The following is a 24,608-nucleotide window of genomic DNA, read 5'->3' as shown; positions in this document are numbered from 1 at the left end:
CCAGGTGCTTTCCCTAAGGAGAAAAGATAGTGTTCCTAAGAAACATTGTAGCACAGTACGCTACACTGTTTCCATAACTGCCCGAGTTACAGAAACAGTGTAGCGCACTGTGCTACTCTATTTCCTTAGCTCTGGGAGCTATGCAAACATGTAGTGAAGCACTCGGCTGTTTTCATAGTTACCACCCAGGTAACTTTCATGGCAGATTCCCATCTCAGCTATGAAAAGCCAAGATGGGAATACCCCTTTTAGGAAGTTACTTTATTATTTAACCCTTTTAGACCAGTACTTCAATACTTAATTCACACCATGGTATCTCTTACACTGGATGATGAGTTTTCTGTGTTCATCTCTAGAATCTTCTATAGTATAAAGACTTTGTTTGGTAATACTATTAAGGTCAACATTCCTCCAGTCTTCCAACATCTGAAACGTGATATCAGCACTGTGTATAACCGTCCGTGAGGCCTGTAGAGTCAAACAAAATGCATCAAATATGATGGCAATAGGGTAAAGTAAAAAAAGGGGTAATGTAAAAAAATAACACACATTTCTACAGTATAAGGCCAACTTCACACAAGCGTAAAACAGGCACATTTCATGTTAAAGGGGTTCTGTCACTAAAAAAGAAAAATGCTCTACTTATCTATTCCTCCCCATCAGTCTACTTACCAGATCTTCACCTCGCTTATATTCTCCTGTCTCCTGCAGTCCAGGGGGTCACTTTACCTCCAGCTGCCTGATTCTGCTCCTTCCTGTGAGGTTACATTAGGTTGGCAGTCTGCCAATGTACATTACATCACAGCTCACAGGCCAGCAGGAGGACTGCCTATCTTCTTCAGAGATTGCTCATGCGAGCTGTCTCTGAAATAGATTACAATTTCTTCCTAGGCAGTGAAGCTACAGCACAGGGATGTGACCTTCATTGACCCAGCAGGAAGGAGTTTGTGATAAAGCAGCCTTCATAACAAGCTGGGCCCAGCCTGCAGTAAGCTGACCTGGGGCACTGCAGGAGCTCAAACAAGAGAAGATGTGATAAGGAGACTGACAGGGAAGGAATAGGTAAGTTTAGATAATTTTTTTTAATGGCAAAACCCCTTTAAGCTTGTCTGAAATTGGCTTTAATTAATACAGAATTTACTAATGCTAGATGTAAAAAATATCTAAATATGAAGTTAATGTCAGCTGCAGTTCAGGATGGCCAAGAATAAAAAAGTCTTAGCAGGTTTAGTAAATAGTAAAAAAGAGAGCCACATTCATGAGGGTAGCTGAGAGGTCCAGGAATTGACTTTAATAGGTGTCTGGTTTACAAGTTTTCCCACTCTGTTAAGATTCTTTTGTGAATGTTGGATCCTTTGTTATCTACATGTAGGTGTCATGTGATTATAATGAGATGATTGCTGAGAAGTCATCTCCACACAGACATAACAACCTGAGGATTATGAAGCTCACCGGTGAGACTAAAAACTGGAAGATTTCAGAATTTTTGAAAATTTCGATAATGACAAGTAAAAAAAAAAAATCACTAAGAATTCTAAAAGAAACCTTTAACATAAAAACTTGATTTAAAGAATTGGTCATTTTCTGATGAAACCAACCTGTTAATTTTACACTATATGATATAATTTATTATTTTTCAATTAAAGTGAATTACAGAAGAATACTTACTTGGCATAAGTGGTTTAATGATGTTTGTCGTCGAAGAATTTGGGAAAATCTTTTTGAAACTATGAGAAAAGAAACAGAGATTTAAATGTTTTATTTAGACTTCTGAGATCCAGACTGCAATAATCCAGTTCAACGGGATCAGCTGAATAATGTAAGACATGCCAGGAATGGAAGTCTTTTATTCATATAAGAGAACTATTCTTTTTTTAATCAATTTATATCTATCTATCTATCTATCCATCCCATATCTATCTATCCCATATCTATCTATCTATCTATCTATCTATCTATCTATCTATCTATCTATCTATCTCATATCTATGTTATATCTATCTATCTATCTATCTATCTATCTCATATCTATCTATCTATCTATCTATCTATCTCCTATCTCCTATCTATCTATCTCATATCTATCTATCTATCTATCTATCTATCTATCTATCTATCTATCTATCTATCTCATATCTATCTATGTATCTCCTATCTATCTATCTATCTATCTATCTATAATATAATGATAATATAATAATCTTTATTTGTATAGCGCCAACTTATTCCGCAGCGCTTTATCTATCCATCTCATATCTATCTATCTATCTATCTCCTATCTATCTATCTATCTCATATCTATCTATCTATCTATCTATCTCATATCTATCTATGTATCTCCTATCTATCTATCTATCTATCTATCTATCTATCTATCTATCCATCTCATATCTATCTATCTCATATCTATCTATCTCTTATCTATCTATCTATCTGTCTATCTCATATCTATCTATCTCTTATCTATCTATCTGTCTATCTAGTTCATATCTATCTATCTAGCATCTATCTCATATCGATCTATCTTTCTTATATATATCTTATATCTATCTATCAATCTCATATCTATCTATATCCTATCATATCTATTTATCTATCTATCTATCTCATATCTATCTATCTATCTATCTATCTATCTCATATCTATCTATCTATCTATCTCTCCTATCTATCTATCTATCTCTCCTATCTATCTCATATCTATCTATCTCCTATCTATCTATCTATCTATCTATCTATCAATCCCATATCTATCTATCCCATATCTATCTATCTCATATCTATCTATCTATCATCTATCTCATATCTATCTATCTATCTATCTCATATCTATCTATCTCCTATCTATCTATATCTATCTATCTATCTATCTCATATCTATCTATCCCATATCTATCTATCCCATATCTATCTATCCCATATCTATCTATCTATCTATCTCATATCTATCTATCTATCATCTATCTCATATCTATCTATCTATCTCCTATCTATCTATCTATCTATCTATCTATCTATCTATCTATCTATCTATCTATCTCATATCTATCTATCCCATATCTATCTATCTCATATCTATCTATCTATCTATCTATCTATCTATCTATCTATCTATCTATCTATCTATCTATCTATCTATCCCATATCTATCTATCCCATATCTATCTATCCCATATCTATCTATCTCATATCTATCTATCTATCTATCTATCTATCTATCTATCTATCTATCTATCTATCTATCTATCTATCTATCATCTATCTCATATCTATCATCTATCTCATATCTATCTATCTATCTATCTATCTATCTATCTATCTATCTATCTATCTATCTATCTATCTATCTATCTATCTATCTATCTATCAAGACCAGACGCCTATTTCTACAGAGCTGTCTATAGACAAAGGCTTCCTCTACCTGAAGGAAACTATAGGGTCTCACTCAGGAGACCCCTGCTTCTACGATCTGAAATCCCCTATTTAAACTTAAGAACAAGAGTTGTTTACATCACAGAGTTGTTTTTCTATTCTATATAATAAACCATTTATAGACAACGCAAAAAAATGAATTATTATTTTTAGATGCTTTTGTCATTTGAATATTCACATATTACACAGGTTTTCCTATAGGGGTATTATGCTGCTGATTAACCCAGGTATGACATCCTCCGCGCTCTTTCTATTGATCGGCAGCTAATCCGTTTTCTTTAATTACTAGATGATGCTGAACAGTTTTTTCTTAATGGAGAAAGCGTCTAAGCTTTGAAATTAGAAAGGATTTATGTGCCGGTGATGGACTTCATCCACCACAGGATCCTGGAGCGCAGTCAGAAATGGCTGCCCACCCGCTGGGGCCGAGTGATCTGATAATGTCCGTCTGTACACGGTATTAATATTCCTCGGTGTAGATTAAGAGCCTTTTTTAACATGGAGAAAAATGGTATTACTGAAGCCATTGTATGGCCGGTGCCATAATGAAGGACACTACACATACACTCATAAAAGCCCTTTAAAATGATTAGTTAAGCTCGCCACCTACCCAAACATTATAGGAATATTGGAAGATTAAGTCCATTCAGCAGACAACTGAATTATAATTATTTAGCAAGTGAATTAAAGTGAACCAGCTAGCCAATTTAATTAACATCATAAGAAACAGTATTAAAGTGGAGCAGTCAGCTCCCCTGACATCTCTATGTTTCTGTATTAGGACACTCCTCTATTATTCCTCCTGGAAATATGGTTGTAAATTGACAACTGGATGATACTATTCTGCTTGGTAATGGGGAGTGTCCCTGCACTTTGCGCTGACAGTCAGACCCTGTAGGAACGCACCTCAGAAAATGGTAACACCCAGTGGTATATTTATTCATACATTTCCCAGAGGAATAATTGAGGAACGGCACAGCACAGAAATGATGCTGTAGAACTGTGGAATTTTATGGGGGCTACAAGTATTTACTGAAACATGTCAGGAGAAATGGTAGGGACTTTTCAAAGGGGTACTTTTACACCCCCAGTCTTTTCTGCTCACATCTGCGGTGGGAGGTATCACAGAATCCAAGTAAGAGTACAGATGTCCTGGAGAGAAGGAGCAGGATACTGAGATACACTGTTGTAGCAATGCGTAAGGATTTCTCAATTTAAGGGGGTATTCCAGGCTTTTTGAACTCCCGTCCCTCTGCTGATCATCTAGTGTGTTGTCAGTGCAGGAAGCTGGATGACATCATCAGTGGTCATGGCAGGAATTGGAGCGCCGGCTTCACTGCCATTGAAATCAATTGTAGCAGCACGCTTCTCTTGCACTTCCTGTTCCTCTTATGATCAGGATGTCACATCTTGTCCTGACCATGAGAGAAGCTGGAAGTATAGGAGAATGGCGGTGCTCACATTCATTTCAACGGGCCAGACCATGACCTGATGAACAGTGGTTCTGAGTGGTGGCCCCTATCATCAAGTACCAATGACCTATCCAGTGGACAGGTCACCATTTCGAAAAGCCTGGAATAGCCCTTTAAAAGGATGTTCTCCTCTTAGCCAAACATGACTACGATGGGAACACCACTTTGTATGAGATGGCCAGGTGGCTGGGAGGACAGAAATAGCCAATCACAGCTGGGCTACTCGGGAGTTATGGAAGCAGCATAGTTGGCTGTGCTCAGCTGTTTCTGTAACTCCTATTGACTTCTATGGGAGTTACAGAAACAGAAGAGCGGAGTCAGCTCAGTTGTTTATGTAATCCTTACAACCCCCCACCCACCTCATACAGGTAAGTCTGAGGAAGTGGGGACCAAATTTAAAGATAGGTATGGGTCTTCCAAGGGTTGAGTTGGGGACCTGTCACCTCTCTACAGTACCATAAACTAAGTAATACCCTGTTTCCCTTAAAATAAGACCTATCCTGAAAATAAGACATAGCATGATTTTCCAGAAATTTTGAGGATGCAAAATGATTTTTCAGGCTTTTTGAGGATGCTTGAAATATAAGCCCTACTCCAAAATTAAGCCCTGCTAACAGTTAGTTTAAAAAGTCAATTTAAATAGTGTCCAGGCAGTTATACATGTAAAAAAGTTAAACCTTTTTGAACAAAAATTAATATAAGACACTGTCTTATTTTCGGGGAAACACGGTAGTGCCGTTAGAGAAGGTGACAGGTAATGTATTTTTTCTACTCACCCGCTCCCTGATTCCTGCACTGTCCCTCACCTTGCTCGGCCATACAAGTCTATGGAAGAGTGCGTGCACGGGACTCTGAAAAAAGTCAGATTTTCATACGCTGCGCAAACTTCAGCGGTGGACACCATAGGAACCAGTGGGCGGGTGACTATAGAAAAAACATTATTCAACTCCCTGTCACCTTCTCTAACAGCACTATAACTTAGTTTATGGTGATATAGGGAGGTGAGAGGTTCCATTTAACATTTGTCTAACATCCAGTAATCCAGAAAGTCTGATTATCTGGCCAGGTTTCACTGATGACAGATTAATGGTATTTTACATTAACTGGTGCTTTTCTCATTTTATGGGGAAATTGTTATTGTTCATTGCATATTATACACTATTACACTCACGAGGCAAAAAGAGCACAAATAAAATCAATACCTACGCTCAAATTTGATATTTCGTAAATTTTCAGGAAGGTCGTGAAGAGCAACTTTCAGCCATTCGTCCAACTGCTTTGCAAACTTTCTTATCACTTGCGTCAAACTTGAAGAGAAAAAATAAATTCTAGTTATTAATGATATTACATAGGGAGAAATTCTTGCCTGGTGGTAAGATCTCCAACATTGCCACAAACCGTATGACATGACCTACAGGGAACTGTTACAGATCATGAGCTCTCCAACTTTAGTTCGGGCTTTCCTTGGAAATAGGTCACATACAGTAGCACTGACTATGGGCATACACTTGCAGATACTTGACGATGATCATTGATGAAGCAGCATAACATATTTGTCCCCCAACCCACCCATCTGACATAATTGTCATAAAGGTCTATCAAGTCTTGAGATCTTTGGAAATGTGCCTTTTGCTCATAAGGCTGTAATTCTCTCAGTCTGATTGGATGTTAGGTACCATGTGATTACATCTAAGGCATGTCTTAAAGATTCTGTAAAAGTGCACAAACACATAAGAGCAAAGTTTACCAAACACAATGATTTTGGGTAAAAGAAAGATCGGGCATACTGGAGTTCAGTATGCCTGATTCTTAGTAGTCATAGTAGATAAGCAGTGTGCTAGAAGTGTATGGCAGCTGCTTAACCCCTTCTCCCCGTTGCGAACACATGCATGCTCAATTGAGCATATGATTGGGTGGAGTCAGGAAGAGCAGTGGTTGCTCGAATGAGCATCCAGACGATAACTATTGAAGATCTCCAATAACTAGTGAAGATCTATGGTTGGTCACCTTAAAGCCATCCTCCAGTTGTTAGAAAACAAAATTGTCCTAGGACAGGAGGGGGGGAGGGAGGTACAAATTCTCTTAACCCTTACTGATGTGGCTTTTTTTTTTTCATTTTTGGATTTTTTTTTTTGTCGGCGTGGGTGAGAGGTGAGTTGCGGCAGTGAGCAGGGGGGAGCGGGGGGAGAGAGGGAGAGCGAGATCTCCCCTCCGTTCCTCCCCGCTCTCCCCCGCCGCTCCCCGCCCGCCGAATCTTTGCTACCGAGCGGCAGGTACTCGCTAAGGGCAATGCTCGCTCGAGTAATTGCCCTTAGTGAGTATGCTCGCTCATCTCTAATTATGATGACACCAACTTTTTAGAGTTTTTTTAATTGCTGCATTGCTTTTAAAAAATGAAATATCTTTGAAAAAAAAAAAATAAAATTATTTTCCGCCGCCATCTTGTAACAGCCATAACTTTTTAAAATTTTTCGTCAATATAGCTGTGTTTTTTCTGGACTTCCTGCAGTTTCTATTGGTACTATTTTGGAATGACTTTTGGATTACTTTTTATAAAAATTTTTCTTGGAGACGGAGTGACCAGAAAAGCACAATTCTGGTGTTTTCTTTTTTACTAATGACGTTTACTGTGCGGGATAAATAATGCATTACTTGTAGATCGGACTTTTAGGCTGGGTTCACACAGGGCGGATTAGCCGCGAAATTTCACTGCGGCAAATCCGCTTGCGGCCGCTAATCCCAGGTTTAGCTGGACATGTGGATGAGAGTTGTCAAAAATCTCGTCCTCACGAGAAGTTGTATCCGTCGCAGCAAAGCCAGCTCCGTGGCGCGGATTCCCCGGCCGCAGTGCGTCCATTCTTTTTTTTCACTGCGACCGCGCTCTCCTCTTTGAAAGCATCGGCCGCAATGGAAAAGCACACGACCAAACCGCTCCAAAATCCGTGGCTAAGTGCCGCAGGTTTAGTAGCTGCGCTTTCACGGTGGAAATCTTGCGGTTTTTTCGCTGCTGCAAAACCGCGAGATTTCCGTTGTAAATACGTCCCGTGTGACCCCAGCCTTTGAGATGCAGCAATACCAAATATGTTTTTGTTTTTTATTTAGATTTTTATTTAATTTTTATTATAAATATTTGAAATGTTTTGGTTTTTTTTAACTTTCATTAACTTTTATTTTATCTAATTATTATTATAACTATTTTAAATTATTTTTTTCTAATTTTTTTTAAAGTCCCCATAGGAGACTTGAACTTCAGATCATTTCATCGTTCATACAGTATAATGCAATACCATAGTGTTGCATTATATCACACTCTGACAGGCAGTCTATCAAGGCGTCCCACAGGCATTCCTCAATAGGCAATCAGTCATGGCAGCCCTGCACAGCCTTCAGAAGGCCCTAGGTTGCCACAGCAACTGAACGTCACCTTGCAATCTCATCTGAGCCATCTGAACGCTGATTGTGGCTGCTGTGGGCAGGTGTCATCTGTCAAAGACAGCTGGTATCCACTGTGTACGGCTAGGGATTGGCTGCCAATCCCTCTCCATGCAAACCACACTAGTCCAGAATATAAATGTATGCCCTGGGGCGTGAAGAGGTTAAGGAGTAATCTGGGGTTAAGGTAATCTGGTTGGTCACTTCCCATTGACTATTTTGAGTGCGTTATGGCTATTGAGTAGACAAGTCACTGCCCCCCACAAGATCAGCCCACTCTTCTCCTGCTGCTGCCATTATTACCATGACTGATATGGTTGGCTGTATTATCTCCACTCACTCCAATAGTCATTTGCAGTGATCCTTCTCAGGATCTGAATGTCACAGGATGTTCTATCCACCCACAGGATATACTGTATATGGCACAAGGTGATGATAATAATACTACACACCAACCTGTCAGGCAATGCTTGTAGAACAGTTGGCATTAGGACACCAGAGATTGCTTTATACAGTATGGAATCACATACTCCCACTATGTTCACCACCGTGGACGAGCCTAGGACTGGCAGCATGTGGGGCGGCATGCCTTGCCAAAAGTGCAGAAGAAAACTTTGAACCTGGAAAAGTAAAGGCGATGATATCACAAGTCAGTGTAAATATAGTACTTCACAACTATGCGCATATACAACCATGGCAGCATTTGGTTCCACTGTACCTCGTCAAAGTTGGCTCGTATGACAGTGTCCAGAATCCTTTGGCAGTGAGTTCGATACATCATTATGAATGTTGAAATCTGTCCAATGTAAAAGAAATAGACAGTTCTCCTTAACATAATTATGCTTCAACCACAGTGGAGTATATAAAAGAGAGGGGACCCATAATATAGATCATAATTGGCCCGCCCTTATTATGGTGCCTCCCAACATAGAACATTCTGATGTTTGGTCCCCTCTTCAACACCCTTTATATAGTCTTTGGTCTATAAGTGACCAGAACTGCTTCTATCGGACATGTGAATTGTGATGTTTAACTCTACGCTACACTATCCTACCCAGAGATGTTAAATAGGGTTCAGGTCGGGACTCTGCGCAGTGGAACATCCATATCCTCGCGTCAAGATAAAACAGCGTTGGATTTGAGTCAAGGTGTGTTGCCTGTAGGAAGTATGGCCGACCATTCCCAGAGTATTGTCACATTGTCGCAGCCCATTATTGTCTAAAATGTCAGGGTACACCTCTATGTCTATGTTCTTGTCACTACAACCAACACAGCCATGTAAAGCATCCCCAGACCATAATGGAACCTCCACCGGACTTAACTATTGGCACAACACACTCAGGCATACGGCGTTCCCTACGGTATCCTCCACACCCAGGTATGTCCATCTGATTTGATTCATTACTCTATAGAACTTTCTTCCATTGCTCAACTGTTTGATGATGACGCTTCTTGATGATGCACCGTTGTAGGTGGACCGATGCATTTGCAGGGTGAATGAAGGCAAATACCAGCTGCAGTGTATCAGACGTTAGTAAAAAGTATGCCATGGAGAGTATGTGATGTCGTTACGGCTAAATGAGAATCCATTAAAGCGGTTGTCCCGCGCCGAAACGTTTTTTGTTTTTTTTTAATAGCCCCCCCGTTCAGCGCGAGACAAACCCGATGCAGGGGTTTAAAAAAAAAAACGGGTAGTACTTACCCGAATCCCCGCGCTCCGGTGACTTCTTACTTACCTTGCGAAGATGGCCGCCGGGATCTTCACCCTCGGTGGACCGCAGGTCTTCTGTGCGGTCCATTGCCGATTCCAGCCTCCTGATTGGCTGGAATCGGCACACGTGTCGGGGCGGAGCTACGAGGAGCCGCTCTCCGGCACGAGCGGCCCCATTCAGAAGAAAGAAGACCGGACTGCGCAAGCGTGTCTAATCGGGCGATTAGACGCTGAAAATTAGACGGCACCATGGAAACGAGGACGCCAGCAACGGAGCAGGTAAGTGAATAACTTCTGTATGGCTCATATTTAATGCACGATGTATATTACAAAGTGCATTAATATGGCCATACAGAAGTGTATACCCCAACTTTGTTTCGCGGGACAACCCCTTTAAGTATTTACATAAGTAAATAAATGCTACTTTTGATTCTTGCTCAGGTTTTCAATTACTTTTGGAAGGACAGTGTATCTTTTTTTTGTTTTAAGTCATTGTAGATGCGTAAATGAGACAAGCTCAGGCAATCTCGTGAAAGTTGGGAAACCAAAAATAGAAAAAAGTATGGTGCACATTACGTGCACCATCTCGGGAGAGTTGTGTTCCCTGTAGTGAGGTTGTGCGAGCGTTAACTGAATTGAGCAATGTGTCAGAAAGGCCGATGTTCAAGCCAAATAGCCAAAGAGATAGTATACCGGTAATGCTGAACTATACTGGTGTAGCCAACAGTGATTTGCTGCCACTTGTCTACCTCACACAGGGGCGTAACTATAGAGGGTGCAGGGGATTTAGCCTTAGGAGGCCCATAAGGCCTTTCTTCTCCATATAGAGAGCCCAGTACTATGAATAAAGCATTATAGTGGGGGGCCCTGTTACAGGTTTTGCATTGGGGCCCAGAAGCTTCAAGTTATGTCTCTGTGCAGCATGGTTTAGGTATGGGTACGGGTACAGATACAGATAGAGGGGGGGGGGGGCAGCTCATGTTTTGCATCAGGGTCCCTGAGCCTTTAGTTACTCCCCTGACCTTACACCTTCAGCCTCTGGTGAGAAGAGTTCATCTAGACATTTGTTACTTTTTATCAGTAGTATTTGAGTTTACTTTTGTTACTAAAGAATCTAAAATGTGGCTCTGGAGTTCATCGGTGCCAAATCTCATGGTCCAGCCCATGACACCTCTGTGGTAGACAAGCATTTTACAGACAACTACCAAAGACTGTCTAGTATGTTGATGAGCTGTGAGTGCCCAGAAACGTTGTAGCTGGCCTATTAAAAGAACTGAATTGCAGAAAAAAGTGGGTAAAACAAACCCAAATGGATGTTGATGCATCTACGTGATAAAGGTGAAGATCAGAGTAGGTGGCTATGGCCAAGAAGGTGCGGAGGCGCTGGACAACCAAACAAATGCCTTGCTGGAGGCAGGCCTGAAATGACACGGAGTGGCAAAACCAAAACAGCTGGTGGGAATAGGCAAAGTATTAGCAGCAAATCTGCAAATTCTTGACCAACTTCAAATTTTTTTAAATTGAAACAAGCAAATAAAAGCATTTCGAGGTAAAGGACCTGAACGTCGCACCGATGTGGGGGCAGGCCAGTTGTATTGAGCTGGATAGGCTTCTACTTTGCCTCTTGGAAGGTTGCGCCCTTCCACCTGCTGTTTTTGTTTATCCACTCCATATCGAAAGAACCAGACTGGTTTATAGCAGCCCCCATCCCCCTTCCTATAAACCCAACAATGCAGTTACTCAAGAAAGAGGAGTCCTCCATAGGGTCTTACCACCTAATAGCAATGGGGGAATGTTTCTAACCAAACGTAACAGTAACGTAAATCAGCTAACACTGATAGGGGTCCAAGGCCTACATCAGCCCTCACCAGGGATAGTTTCTCAATGTCAGTAAAACTTGGCCACTCAGGAAAAGTCAATGAGTGCAAACAATGTCTAATGCCACACGATGACGTTCTTCTCCAGCAGAGAGGCACTTAATATCTTACACATGTTAAGTCCAAATATAAATTCTGCACACCGGCAATGATAACGAGGGTGCAAGTGAAGGACCAAGAGTAAGTGAATATACTAATTAATAAGAATCCTCAGAGCCGGTAATAGATTTTTGCAATAGATTTTCAAAAATGTATTATTCAGTGGTGCTCCCTGTCTGTCAACATCAACCCTCAGCGTTGACAAAGATCATTCAGAGCAAAACAACCATGATTCGAAGGCTTTGGCTGCTATACTAATTCACTAATTATGAGTATGCTGATTATGCCTTTAATCATTTTCCATATAGTGTAGGGTTGGGGGCCCTCTTTGTCTCCACTGTCTCAGACTCGCAGGCCTGAACCTTAGTCATAGTCCCAAAAATACATGGCCTGTCAACTGTCTTAGGCTGTTCCTGGTCATGGTCATGGTCATGGTCCTCGTCAGATCCTCTCATTCTATTGTCGTCCAGCGTGGATGTGGATCGCAGCAGTGCCTCCGCCCAATATGGCCCTGGCAATCAGCTAACCCTCCTTGGTAACTGCACACCCTCAGTTTAGCAAAACATTCACTCTTGGTGGAAAATTACCACTTTATATAGACTAGCCACAACACGTGAGTACACAACATGTTTACACCCTTAGGCTGGGTTCACACAGGGCGAATTTGCTGCAGTTTTGCCGCGGTTTTTCCGTTGTGGTTTTGCCGCAGAAGAAATACTTCTGCGGTAAAACCACTTCAAAGGTTAATTTTGGCTTGTGGATTTGCTGCGGTTTTGCCGCGGATTGCCGTTGCATATCCGCACTGCGGCAAAACCGCTGCGTTTGCAATGCAATGCAGCACAAATGAGTTTTGGAAAAAAGCTGTTCTCACAGGGCGGATTTTTTCCACACAGTCGCAGTGCGGAAATGCAACTGTGGCGCAGTTTTAAAGGAAGCAGCATGTCCATCCTTCTGTCTTTTCCGCAGCGCTTTTTTGTCCATAGACCTCTATGGACGCAGCTAAATCCGCACCAAAATACGCTGCGAAATGTAAAAAAGCGCGGCGGAAAAAAACACTTGCGGATTTTTCCGCAGGAAAATCTGCAAGCCAAGGTTAACCTTTGAAGCGGTTTTGCTGCTGAAGCATTTCTTCTGCGGCAAAACCGCAACGGCAAAACCGCAGCAAATCTGCCCTGTGTGAACCCAGCCTAAAAAAACTTCACAAAACTTTTTCAACTGTTGGGGGCTCCCCTACTCCCTTATACCTCTATGGAATCTACTCTCTTGGCCCTGATGTGACTCATCGAAGGAGCCCGCTTTGTGTTTTTTTTTCTCCCCTCTTGCCATTTCTAGTGATGGATCTAAATGAATAGACAAGAGACTCTGGGGAACTAATTGGCTTTATAGATACCTTTTCTTCTGGGATGCTGGCTGGCAGATTTAGATCTTTGACATTTGGGAATTCAGGCAGTAATGTTCCGAGCTTGGATCGTGGTGAATACGCCACTGTCTGTTTGGTGACTTCTTTTTTCCCCGTCTCATTCACCCACGCTGCTCCTTTCTTGGAGTACATAACGTCATAATATTGGGAGCTTTCTTTAACAGCGATGCCATAATAATGATACCTAGAGGAAGACAACATCATTGCATCTAGTGATATAGTCTAGAAGTCCTCCTAGAGGGCATTAAAAGCAGTGGGACATAATGACATAAAAAGTGCATATGTTTGAGTATAAATGCGAGGTGTTGGAGCTCAGGAAAACATGGATGCTTTATTCCAGACCAGCGCCACTCTTGTTGACAGGCTGCATCTGGTATTGCACTTCTGCATCATTATCTTGAATGAGTTGTATTGGCGCGCAGAACTTATGCACTAAAGTGCTGTTGCTTCTTGAGAAGGAAATCAGATTTTTGTAATCTCTGTCAACTCTTTTAAGTTTGTTCTCTACTTAAAGGGGTTTTTCCAGAACTCAGAAATGGATTACCTATCCTTAGGTTAAGGTTACCAATATCAAATTAGTGGGGGTCTGACTCCCCTGCCAGCACCCCTGTGATCAGCTGTGTGAAGACACTGAGCAGTGGGCACCCTAGTGAGCACTGCAGCCTCTTCCTCAGCCTATGATGTCTGTCAAATACATTGGTCACATGGCCTTTGCCGCAGCTCAATTGAACAGGATCAAGCTGCAATACCATGCACCACTACTACAAATTGAATGGCACTGTCCCTGGTATACAATAAGGGGCCTACATCACTCACCCGAGCACATGGCCTCTATCAGGGTTGTCACCCAGCCGCTAATTTACTCTAGGTGCCGCTGCTGGTACCGTATTTATTTTTTACCGGCCATATTAATGGCCGGTAAGAATTAATTACCTGGTTTGAGCACCTGTGGCCAGGCAGCAACCATGTCATCAAGTGATATAACTCACTCTGCAGTTGTGGTCCAAGTACGTCTGGGGCTACTAAAGTGAATATTATCACTACAGGGGCCATTATTACTAAAATAGGCAACTAAAGGGGGGCGCTAGTATTATTGAGACTACTAAACGGGGCACTATTACTACTGGAGCCATTGAAAGGATGCACTATTACTACTGGAGCTGCTAAAAGGCGGCACTATTACCACTAGGGTTCACTGAGAGGGGGCACTATTACTACAGGGGCGACTAGATTAACAGAGGTAATATCACACATCATGATAAGCCACACCCCTAAATCACACTCCCTTTTACATTGGCTGGTATTTTTTAGGGACAAAGGTAGCAATCCAAGCTTCTTCCAATAGCTAATTAGCATGGGTGTCGAGTTAAACCAGCCTAAAGATGTGTCATCAATAAGTCCCAGAAAACCCCTTTAAAACAAAACCCGTTAAACAGAGTTTCCTATTCAGTGGGTGACCTTCGCGGAGCTCCTTGCACCAGTACGGAAATACAGTGCAAAAAAATCACATTGGAATTTATACCGCATACTCTGAGATATAGCATAGTGAAAGTTCTATATACCGTGTTTCCCTGAAAATAAGACAGTGTCTTATATTAATTTTTGTTCAAAAAGGTTTAACTTTTTTACATGTATAGCTGCCTGGACACTATTTAAATTGACTTTTTTAATTAACTGTTAGCAGGGCTTAATTTTGGAGTAGGGCTTATATTTCAAGCATCCTCAAAAAGCCTGAAAAATCATTTTGCATCCTCAAAAATTCTGGAAAATCATGCTATGTCTTATTTTCAGGGAAACAGGGTATGAACCACAAAGAGCTCAGAAACTAAACAAACTACATGAAAGCATTTAAAAGAACAGACCAAAAATCAAAATAAGAAAATCGGTCACTGTAGGTTTGGCAGAAGGTATCACTACCAATAATGCCATCAGGGGCAAAGCAACAGATAACGGAATGGAAAGAGAACCAGTCTGCATACAATTAGGATACAGTGCATGTAGGCGTATCACAGTAGACACATCATACAGACCAAGCACAAGTCTGAACGATGTGGTGTTGGAAACAGACTGGGACACCCAAATAATGCTCCAGAGGTACATGCGAGTCAAGGCTGAAATAGCAAATAGATCAAAAACTGCCACCATGTACCACAATATATGACAACCTCGTGATACACGTACAATATGATGAGAGGGGAGTAACTAGAGGTGGTTGTGAGGGCATGTATCTCAGGTGCTCATTGCCAGAAATGGTGCCAAGTAGCATCGGCCAGGGTGTTTTGATACAGGTTTGCCTCGAGTGGGCAGGTACTCGCTAAGGGCAATGCTCGCTCGAGCAATTGCCTTTAGCGAGTATACTCACTCATCTCTAGTAGCAAACTGAATTTTTGCCTTGGGTGAAGAAAAATCTAGCTACGACTCTGAGCTCTTGGTTGCACCAACCCGATTGCTGGCCTGGGAAATGTTTTCTCTAAAGCTGGATATACACAGACTAATGTTGGCTGAACCTCCCGATTTTGGTGGTAACGGCAGACCATCTAGGAGGTGTTTGGACAAAAGTTGTTTGGCAGACTGTAAGGGGAAAAATGATCAGTTGGAGGCTTAACATGCCTGATTCTTTCTTTTTAAGGGAGATAAGCCACCAACAAAGCTGTCTAATATTGGTTCATTCCCTTCTCCCTATTGAGAACACATCCATGCTTGGATGAACGGAGCATGCATGTGTATTGGGATGTTGGGCAGAATACTGTAGCACTCAGCTGAATAACCATTCAGTCAAACAGCTATTGAATATGTATGGCCACCCTAAATCCTTGTAGCTAGTCATTGTTAGGGACTTGGAAAGCTCATGTGATAGTTGTGATAGCTGTAATGGCAGCCATATTGGCTACCATCCAGCTTTGCCAGAAACAAATATAACTGAAACATCTAAATATAATTTTTGAGTTGTCGAATTATCTAAAAATTTAGCTTATATTTCTAATGCACTATTCAGCAATTTCCCAACAAAAACAATCACAGAGTGTGAAAATTAAAAATATCATCCTTTTTTATACCCACAAAAATTTAAAATTACTAAATTGTATACAGTGACCTTTGACTCAGAGTCATACACAATGCTGGAATACCAATCTGGAGTTTTGTACTCACTTTGATTGTCCCCTAGTCCCGAGTCTCCTTGTAGTTAATTGTGGGAACTGCTGTCTAATTATCTGCAAGATATAAAATATAATACTGCAGGTCAGTTTTAGTGATCAAAACAGGTTAAACATTACATTCTGTCCCGAGATATGTGGTGGAAGGGGGTATATAATCTGTAGTTGTTCTCTGATACACTACCAATCTTCGAATCCGAAACCCACTGTTGGTCATCCAAGATGGCTGTAGAGTTTTCTAATTACCGAATGCCACTGAGTATTGCTTCTCTGGTCAGTACTGATCACATGGGCAACTATGGCCAGTCAGAGAGCAAATAGTCTAACACTAGCAATGCACTGTGGGGTTTAGGTAGCCTGAAGATTGCTTCTGCCATCTTGGATGGCCAAAAACAGGTCATGGAACCGTAGGATCAGAGAGATGCAGAGAAGAACAACTGCAGGTAATCTCTCCTTTCCTTCCATTGCTGTGACAGAATTTTGTATTGAAACCAGAGGATCAAAGTTGCCAAGGAGGACATACTCCATCTAAGGCTTTCAAGCACTCTTGGAGACTCCCTACTTTTATTTGCCATCCACTGGTCTCTTCCTCCTTCATTTCTTCCTTCCTTTTCCCCTTATTTTTCCTTCCTTTTTCTGCTTCCTTTATAAATTTTTGTTTTGTATGTTTCTTTTGCTTAATCGTTGGCATGTTTGCCAGAGCAATGGTCTTGGATCAGTGAAGTCTTCTGCCCAATATTGGCAACAATGAGCACAACGCTCCTATAGTGATCGTAAAACACTGCTTGTGCCATCAACAAACAAAATGCCCTTAAATCAGGCATCAGAAATTGCAAAAATGTTGGCACCTGGCAAAAACATTTTGGGCAATTTGGAATCACTCAAGGTCAAAAGCAAGAGACTGGGCAAATAGAACCAATTAGGGGGACTTCTCTAAGTTAGCATACTTTGTATCATCATATTTAATGCTGTCTTTCTGGAGATGTCATAACTTCAAGTAAATTAGACATTTGATGGCTCTCCGATAAACCATAGTACTTGATAATCCAACAACCCTCAGGTCCTATGAGAAAATATTTTCTTTCATCCCCGGACATGAAGCTAGATGTACCCAGTAGGGTTAAAAACTTCGTATTATTCCAAAGCACAGGCCCCTTTTTGAACATTTTTTAGGGTCTTACATGTTCTCAATAGAAATAGTTGGCGTGAAGATGACTGGTAAAATGATGTTTTCCTGGTTTAGTAAAGTTTAGTTCATGTAAGTGTGAATCCATAAGCCTAAAAGCTGAAAAAATTTATTACAAAACATTTGTGTATTTGCCAAACAGATGGCCGCAAACGCATTCAGCTGTTAATATCTGCACAAAAAGGAGGTGTAAACTTGATGAATTTCCAAGATGTTTCTCTATCCATTGTATCCGAGGGTTTATTTTATTAAAAGCCATTCACGGGGAGAATGTATCACCTTAAGATCACACATTTCCAATAGCTTTGCCCTTATTTACACATCTGCGCTAAGCCTTAGCATTTCTGGATTCTCTTCTCATTGGTTTTATTTTTGGAGCAGAACTTCAGCAAACATTACAAAAAAAATAAAAAAAGAGAAACTTTGTGAGGAGGCGCAGAACCTTGATAAATGAGCAGACAGGCCGAGCAGTTGTCTTTCGGCTATTTTTTTGTATGGACTCAATGAAGCTTGCCATAAGAACACCCCATGCTGTTCCAGCTACTGATCTAACATTCCTGGACTCAATAGCCAAATTCATTTAACCCTTTCCAAAGGAGGCGATGGCCAAAATCAGCATGAGTCAATATTCAGTCACGGAGCTTGGGGGTTAAGCTATTGAAGGCCAGTTAAAGGCAGCACAGAATAGGAAAAGCAAGTGTTTGTAACTTGGAAAGTGAAAGTTTTTGCTTTCTTGGGTGCTACACTTTGCAGTGTGTTAAAAATGGACACAAAAGAATCTCTGTTTCCTGTTGAGGGAAACCATTGAATTTTGCCACATTTAGATTTTTTTTACTAAATTCAGGTTTTTAGACAGTTTTGCATATCGATCTTCAGACACACTTCATGCTGTACTATATATATACATAGGAAAATACTGTAATGATGAATAATTATAAAAAAAATACTGAGGCCAGACGTGATTTCCCACATACTGGGCATTTTCTCAGAAGCAACTAAATTCCAACCAGCATCTAGAACAGTACATCATCCTTTTCCCCTCCATAAATGTCATACATGTTTGTCCTATGTAGATGCACTGTGTAAAGCTGTCTTGTCATTTACAGTATGTGGGTTGCACAGCTGCAGCGCTTAAGAGGTTAACGTCTCTAAAGTCCAAAAGCCTGCATGTAAATGTATTAAAGGAGATGTCTCGAGGCAGGAGTGGATTTTTTTTTTGCCCAGTCCCCCTAATTAAGCATACATTACTAAGCCCCCCTGTAAATGACTTTTCTAGCTGGTTTGTACTTACAGTTCCAGCGTTTCAGCAACTTATAAAAATTTTCCCAAGATGGCCGCCGCCTCTTTTCCCGTCGCTTGCTGTAGCCCGACGTGCGCGCTCCCGAGACGCTACCAGCTGTGTCTCCCTGACAACCAGACGCCCCGCAGCCGCCGACCGGACCCCTGGAGTGAACACGGCCGACCAGTCACCCACCGCCAGGCAGCAGGTAACCGGCGCAGCCCCCCCCCGGCACAGCGGCAGCCCCCCCATCGCAGCGACAGCCCCCCCATCACAGCGGCAGCCCCCCCCATCGCAGCGACAGCCCCCCCCCCCATCGCAGCGGCAGCCCCCCCATCACAGCGGCAGCCCCCCCATCGCAGCGACAGCCCCCCCCATCGCAGCGACAGCCCCCCCATCGCAGCGGCAGCCCCCCCATCGCAGCGGCAGCCCCCCCATCACAGCGGCAGCCCCCCCCGGCGCAGCACGCCCCCGGCGCAGCGGCAGCCCCCCCGGCCCATCACTTACCTGGGCGGCAGGACGGCGGGACAGCGGGACAGCTGGGCGGCTTCTCGGGACAGCTCGGCAGCTCTGCACCTTCCTCTAACAGAGGATGGTACAGAATGGCCGCTCCAGCGCGCTCCCGAGCAGTGACAGCTCGTCTGCGCATGCGCAGAAGAGCTGTAGCGGGGAGCACACTGAAGCGGCTCGTGCTGAAAGGAGAAGACCGGACTGCGCAAGCGCGTCTAAAAAAGCAAGCTGCCAGCGAATTTAGACTGAACCATGGAGACGAGGACGCTAGCAACGGAGCAGGTAAGTGAATAACTTCTGTATGGCTCATATTTAATGCACGATGTATATTACAAAGTGCATTAATATGGCCATACAGAAGTGCTTAACCCCACTTGATTTCGCGAGACAACCCCTTTAAGTCTGTCATGTCACGTGGTATGAGAGAAGTTATAAATAGGAGTGTTAGAGAGTGGGAAAGGAGTTCCATCTTGCTTGCTACCTGAGTTTCACCTAACACAGAGCCACATGGAAGCACCTTCAGCTTCCTTGTGGTGAAGATGGAGGAAGAGGAGAGATATCCCGTGCTGCCTGTGAATTAGATGTGAGTGGAGTGAGCCCCCCAAGTGTAAGAGAGTGAGCAATTGTAAGTGACTGCTTCTTTTCAAGGCCAATGCAGAGGTACTACTTCACCGGCTAATTTTCCTACACAGCCATCTTGAGTCTAGATCACCGCGTAGAGCGACACCCTTTATTTTTACACACCCATACGTCTTGCAGACTGGGTGGAGGTACTGCAAGAGAATCACTGTTCACACATATACGTCTTTGAGCTTGTGAGAGCCGTGTGGAGGTACTACATTTTGAAAACTGATATTTTACCTGCACTGTGAAGTATATAAGTGAACTGCCTTGTAATAATTGTTCAACGTTTTTCATGTAAAGGTTTGCCAGGCTCTAACCGTTCCTAGAGACCTGTGGTACTAAGAAACTGTCTGAGTCTGCATTTGTTCTCCGCTGAGGGTCATACTGGTGAGTGAAGGAACGATGCCGTCACCCGTGACAACTACAACCCCCATTATCCTGTGTATTGACATTCCCTATCCTAGGGGTGTCTTTGGTGGCCTGCAGTTATACTTTGGCCTTGGTTGCATGTGTCCTTCCGGGAAGGAGTTGGTAAGTGCCGCCGTGACACATCAGCTCTAAACCCTCCCAGCTCCCCATGTATGTCAGGTGTCTGGGGTCTCCCTATGCGACTCTGTAGTTGCAGTGCTCAGAAATATGTCCCTTGGGCACAATTTAGGGTTTTCAATTACTTTAAATCTAGCATCGTATTGAGTGATATCTTCAATAAGTCTTCCAATGACATGATAGTCAGCAGAAACTCAAGATAATCTTGACCATACACAATCTCATACAGAACAAAACCATAAAGATGCCATTTTTGAAGAACTTTGAAAAAGTTGAAAATTTTTTTTCACCTATCTTAATCTGAATTTTGAGTAAATAGATGGGAGTTCTGTATTCAGAACTTTATTAGTTAGAGCAGAGAACTGGACTTTGGAGGACCTGGAACATCTATGCATTACACCAGAAGCCCATTTATTTCACTGTAAACCGTTTCATGCTTTTTTTGTCCTGTGGAGATACTGCGGGAAGATTGAACTCTTACTCCCTGTTCATCAACAAATTACAGTTTATTGATGAGAGTAATTAAAGAGATATTCCCTTTAACTTTAAGAGTTCAAGAGGGGCCTGGACGTCTTTCTTGAGTGATACAGTATTATAATCATTAATAACTTCAGAAGGCTCGGTGATCCGGGGATTATTCCAATTGCCAGATTGGAGTCAGGAATAATTTTTTCCCCTCATATGGGGAAAATTGGCTTCTACCTCATTGAGTATTTTTTGCCTTCCTCTGGATCAACATTGGGAGGTAATAGGCTGAACTGGATGGACATATGTCATTTTTCAGCCTTACATACTATGTTACTATGTTCCCATCTCTGTTTTCAACTGCCTTAGGCCTCGGTCAGTTGAGCGTGTTTTTCGCTCACCTACAGGAGCGCAAAAAAACGTGCCGCTCGCATGTGTTGAAAACTCATAAATGGGTAAGGTTTCATATGCACATCGCATGAAACATTGCCCTTCACTGGAGCTGCTGCACTTGGAGAAGCACAGCTGCTACAGGAGGAGGGAGAAGAAGCCCTGCAGCGCTTTGGGATTTTCCCAAAGCAGGGAGAGTGAGTGGAGCTATAGAGGGTTTCCCCATAGCACGGAGAGACGGAGCAGAGTGAAAGGTTAATCCCCCATTGCACCGCTCTCTGTCCCTTGATATGGGGAAATCCCCCATAGGTTCGCTCACTCTCCCTGCTCTGAGGAAATCTGCCATAGCTCCCCTAAAGCTCCCTGCTATGGGGAACTTCCGAGGGATATCCCCATAGCAAAGAGTCAGAGGGCAGGGCTTGAAAGAGTGAGTGGGGCTATAGGGATTCTCACAGAGAAGCACCTTTTAAATGTCGTGCAGTAAGCAGCGGTGAAGCTATTCCATGCACAGGAATTTCCATTAACTCCAGCTCCCATAGGAGTCAATGGAAATTCCTGCTGTCGTGCACCGAAGATAGTGCATGCTCTATCTTTCTTAGGTGCGCACCTAATTCCGTGCATATGAACGTTTCTATAGAAACACATTGCTTCTTTTAGAAATGCTCATTTTTCGTGCGCACAAAACACGCTCGTCTGCCTGAGGCCTTAGTCTCAATTCTGACTAAATAATTGGGGGTTACCTATTTGGGACTCTACTAGCCGGAGCAGAGAATAGGTCTCATTTTAGAGGTCCTGGCATGTTTGTGCATAACTCCAGAAGCCCATCTATTGCACTGTAACCTGTGTAATACTTTATTGTCCCTGTGGAGGCACTGTGGGCAAACTGAACACTTACTCCCTGTTCACCCACAACTTATTGAACTTCAGTAGTGGTATGGCCTGTGATTTTAGGAGTATTCCTATCTCATTGATCATAGTCAAACATGTCGCTTATGAAGTATTATGAATATATGCAAATTTCTTCCTTTTCTGTTCCATGTCGTTCAGGAGATAAACAATTTCTTAGTTTATTACTTGTTACAGCTACCACTGTGGTCTTACAGAGATGGCCTCGCTTGTACAGATACTCATGCTTGCTTTCTGAGTTTGACCTGATTCTCCAGACCAGTGTGCTCATGCACTCAGGTGATTTCCACAGGAAGCAGACAGTTTTGTTCCCACTGCAGTGGCCAAGATTGGTATTGCAGGACAAGTTTTCATATATTTCAATGGGAACTTGGCCTACAATACTAAGCCTGGCCACAGCAGAGAGAATTGAGCTGTCTGCTTCCTGCAGAAAACAGCTCATCGCATGAGCACATTGGTCAGAGAACAGCAGACTGGTGGGGGTCCTGGGCAACGGAAGCCTGCCAATTTATTAATAATGACCTAATGTGAAGCTAATGTGTAATTATATGGACCAAAATAGGACATACTTTGTTTTTTTTTATTTTACATGCAACATTGGTCCGCATAAAAGATGTATATTTGAATACACCAATTTAATTCATTGGGTCTGTGTGCTGTCTATACTCAATCAGAAATAAATACAGACAGGAAATAGGCCCCTATGAATGGGCCCTAAGAGTCAGTTACATTTGAACAATTTCAATGGACATCAGGTGTGAATACTGAGCATACCTTGCCAAAACTGGCAGCGTTCACTGGTTGTGTATCGTTTTTCTCGCAGAAATCCAAGTAATGCATATAGAGGGCACTTCGAGGGATGCAGACACCCTCTGCAATTTCATAGTTTTCTTCCAACCTTCAAATAAATGGAAAATCCACATAAAATACTTTTGAGCGTTTTGGCTTAAGACATTTAGTAATTTTGACATTTTGATTCATTCTGTAGGCCAAAGAAAAATACCTGTCTCTTTTAGAACTTTTGGGTAAGACTCGATAGAATTGGTAAGCTATAGGGCACATCTATATATATAAAGACGAAAGCCCTCACTGACTCACTGACTGACTCGCCACTAATTCTCCAACTTCCCGATGTTATAGAAACATGAAATTTGGCACGAGCATAGATTATGTCCAAAATAGGAAAAGCTAATGGGTCCCAACTCGATTATTCAATTCTAAGTGCAAAAGAATTAGCGTCCAAATTTTACGTACGTTATCCAATTCTCTCCCTTCCCTGTGTCATAGAAACTTTAAATTTGGCACGAGCATTGATTATGTCCAAAATAGGAAAAGCTAATGGGTCCCAACTCGATTATTCAATTCTAAGCGCAAAAGAATTAGCGTCCAAATTTTACGTACGTAATCTAATTCTCTCCCTTCCCTGTGTTATAGAAACTTGAAATTTGGCACGGGCATTGATTATGTCATAAATGGTAAAAGTTAATAGGTCCAAACTTGATTATTCAATTCTAAGCGCAAAAGAATTAGCGTCCAAATTTTACGTACGTAATCTAATTTTCTCACTTCCCGGTGTCATAGAAACTTGAAATTTAGCACGAGCATTGATTATGTCATAAATAGGAAAACCAATTGGGTCCCAACTCGATTATTCAATTCTAAGCGCAAAAGAATTAGCATCCAAATTTTACGTACGTAATCTAATTCTCTCACTTCCTGGTGTCATAGAATCTTGAAATTTGGCACGGGCATTGATTATGTCATAAATAGGAAAAGTTAATGGGTCCAAAATCGATTATTTAATTCTAAGTGAAAAAAATTAGCGTCCAAATTTTATGTACGGAATCTAATTCTCTCACTTCCCGATGTCATAGAGATTTGAAATTTGGCACGAGCATTGATCTATATATATAAAGACAAAAGCCGTCACTAATTCACTGACTGACTGTCTGACTTGCCACTAATTCTCCAACTTCCCGATGTCGTAAAAACATGAAATTTGGCACAAGCATAGATTATGTCCAAAATAGGAAAAGTAATGGGGTCCCAACTTGATTATTTAATTCTAAGTGCAAAAGAATTAGCATCCAAAATTTACGTACGG

At 41.9% G+C, this 24,608-nt stretch overlaps 1 protein-coding gene across 2 annotated transcripts in view; it reads right to left on the bottom strand.

Annotated features, from left to right (window-relative positions):
- Window positions 1-24,608, bottom strand: part of RFX4 (regulatory factor X4) — an 83,430-nt gene that overhangs the window by 27,059 nt on the left and 31,763 nt on the right. For both annotated transcript variants that reach the window (XM_066589534.1, XM_066589535.1), the window contains exons 4-11: window positions 23,279-23,402; window positions 16,594-16,655; window positions 13,414-13,627; window positions 9,055-9,132; window positions 8,793-8,956; window positions 6,111-6,211; window positions 1,669-1,727; window positions 324-468 (exon numbers count right to left, since the gene is read on the bottom strand). In XM_066589534.1, coding sequence (XP_066445631.1) covers window positions 324-468; window positions 1,669-1,727; window positions 6,111-6,211; window positions 8,793-8,956; window positions 9,055-9,132; window positions 13,414-13,627; window positions 16,594-16,655; window positions 23,279-23,402 — 947 coding nt within the window. The remainder of the gene's footprint in view (window positions 1-323; window positions 469-1,668; window positions 1,728-6,110; window positions 6,212-8,792; window positions 8,957-9,054; window positions 9,133-13,413; window positions 13,628-16,593; window positions 16,656-23,278; window positions 23,403-24,608) is intronic.

This window comes from Eleutherodactylus coqui, chromosome 2 (assembly GCF_035609145.1).
Source record: "Eleutherodactylus coqui strain aEleCoq1 chromosome 2, aEleCoq1.hap1, whole genome shotgun sequence".
Classification (NCBI taxonomy): domain Eukaryota; kingdom Metazoa; phylum Chordata; class Amphibia; order Anura; family Eleutherodactylidae; genus Eleutherodactylus; species Eleutherodactylus coqui.
This window is presented reverse-complemented; position numbering and strand designations above follow the sequence as displayed.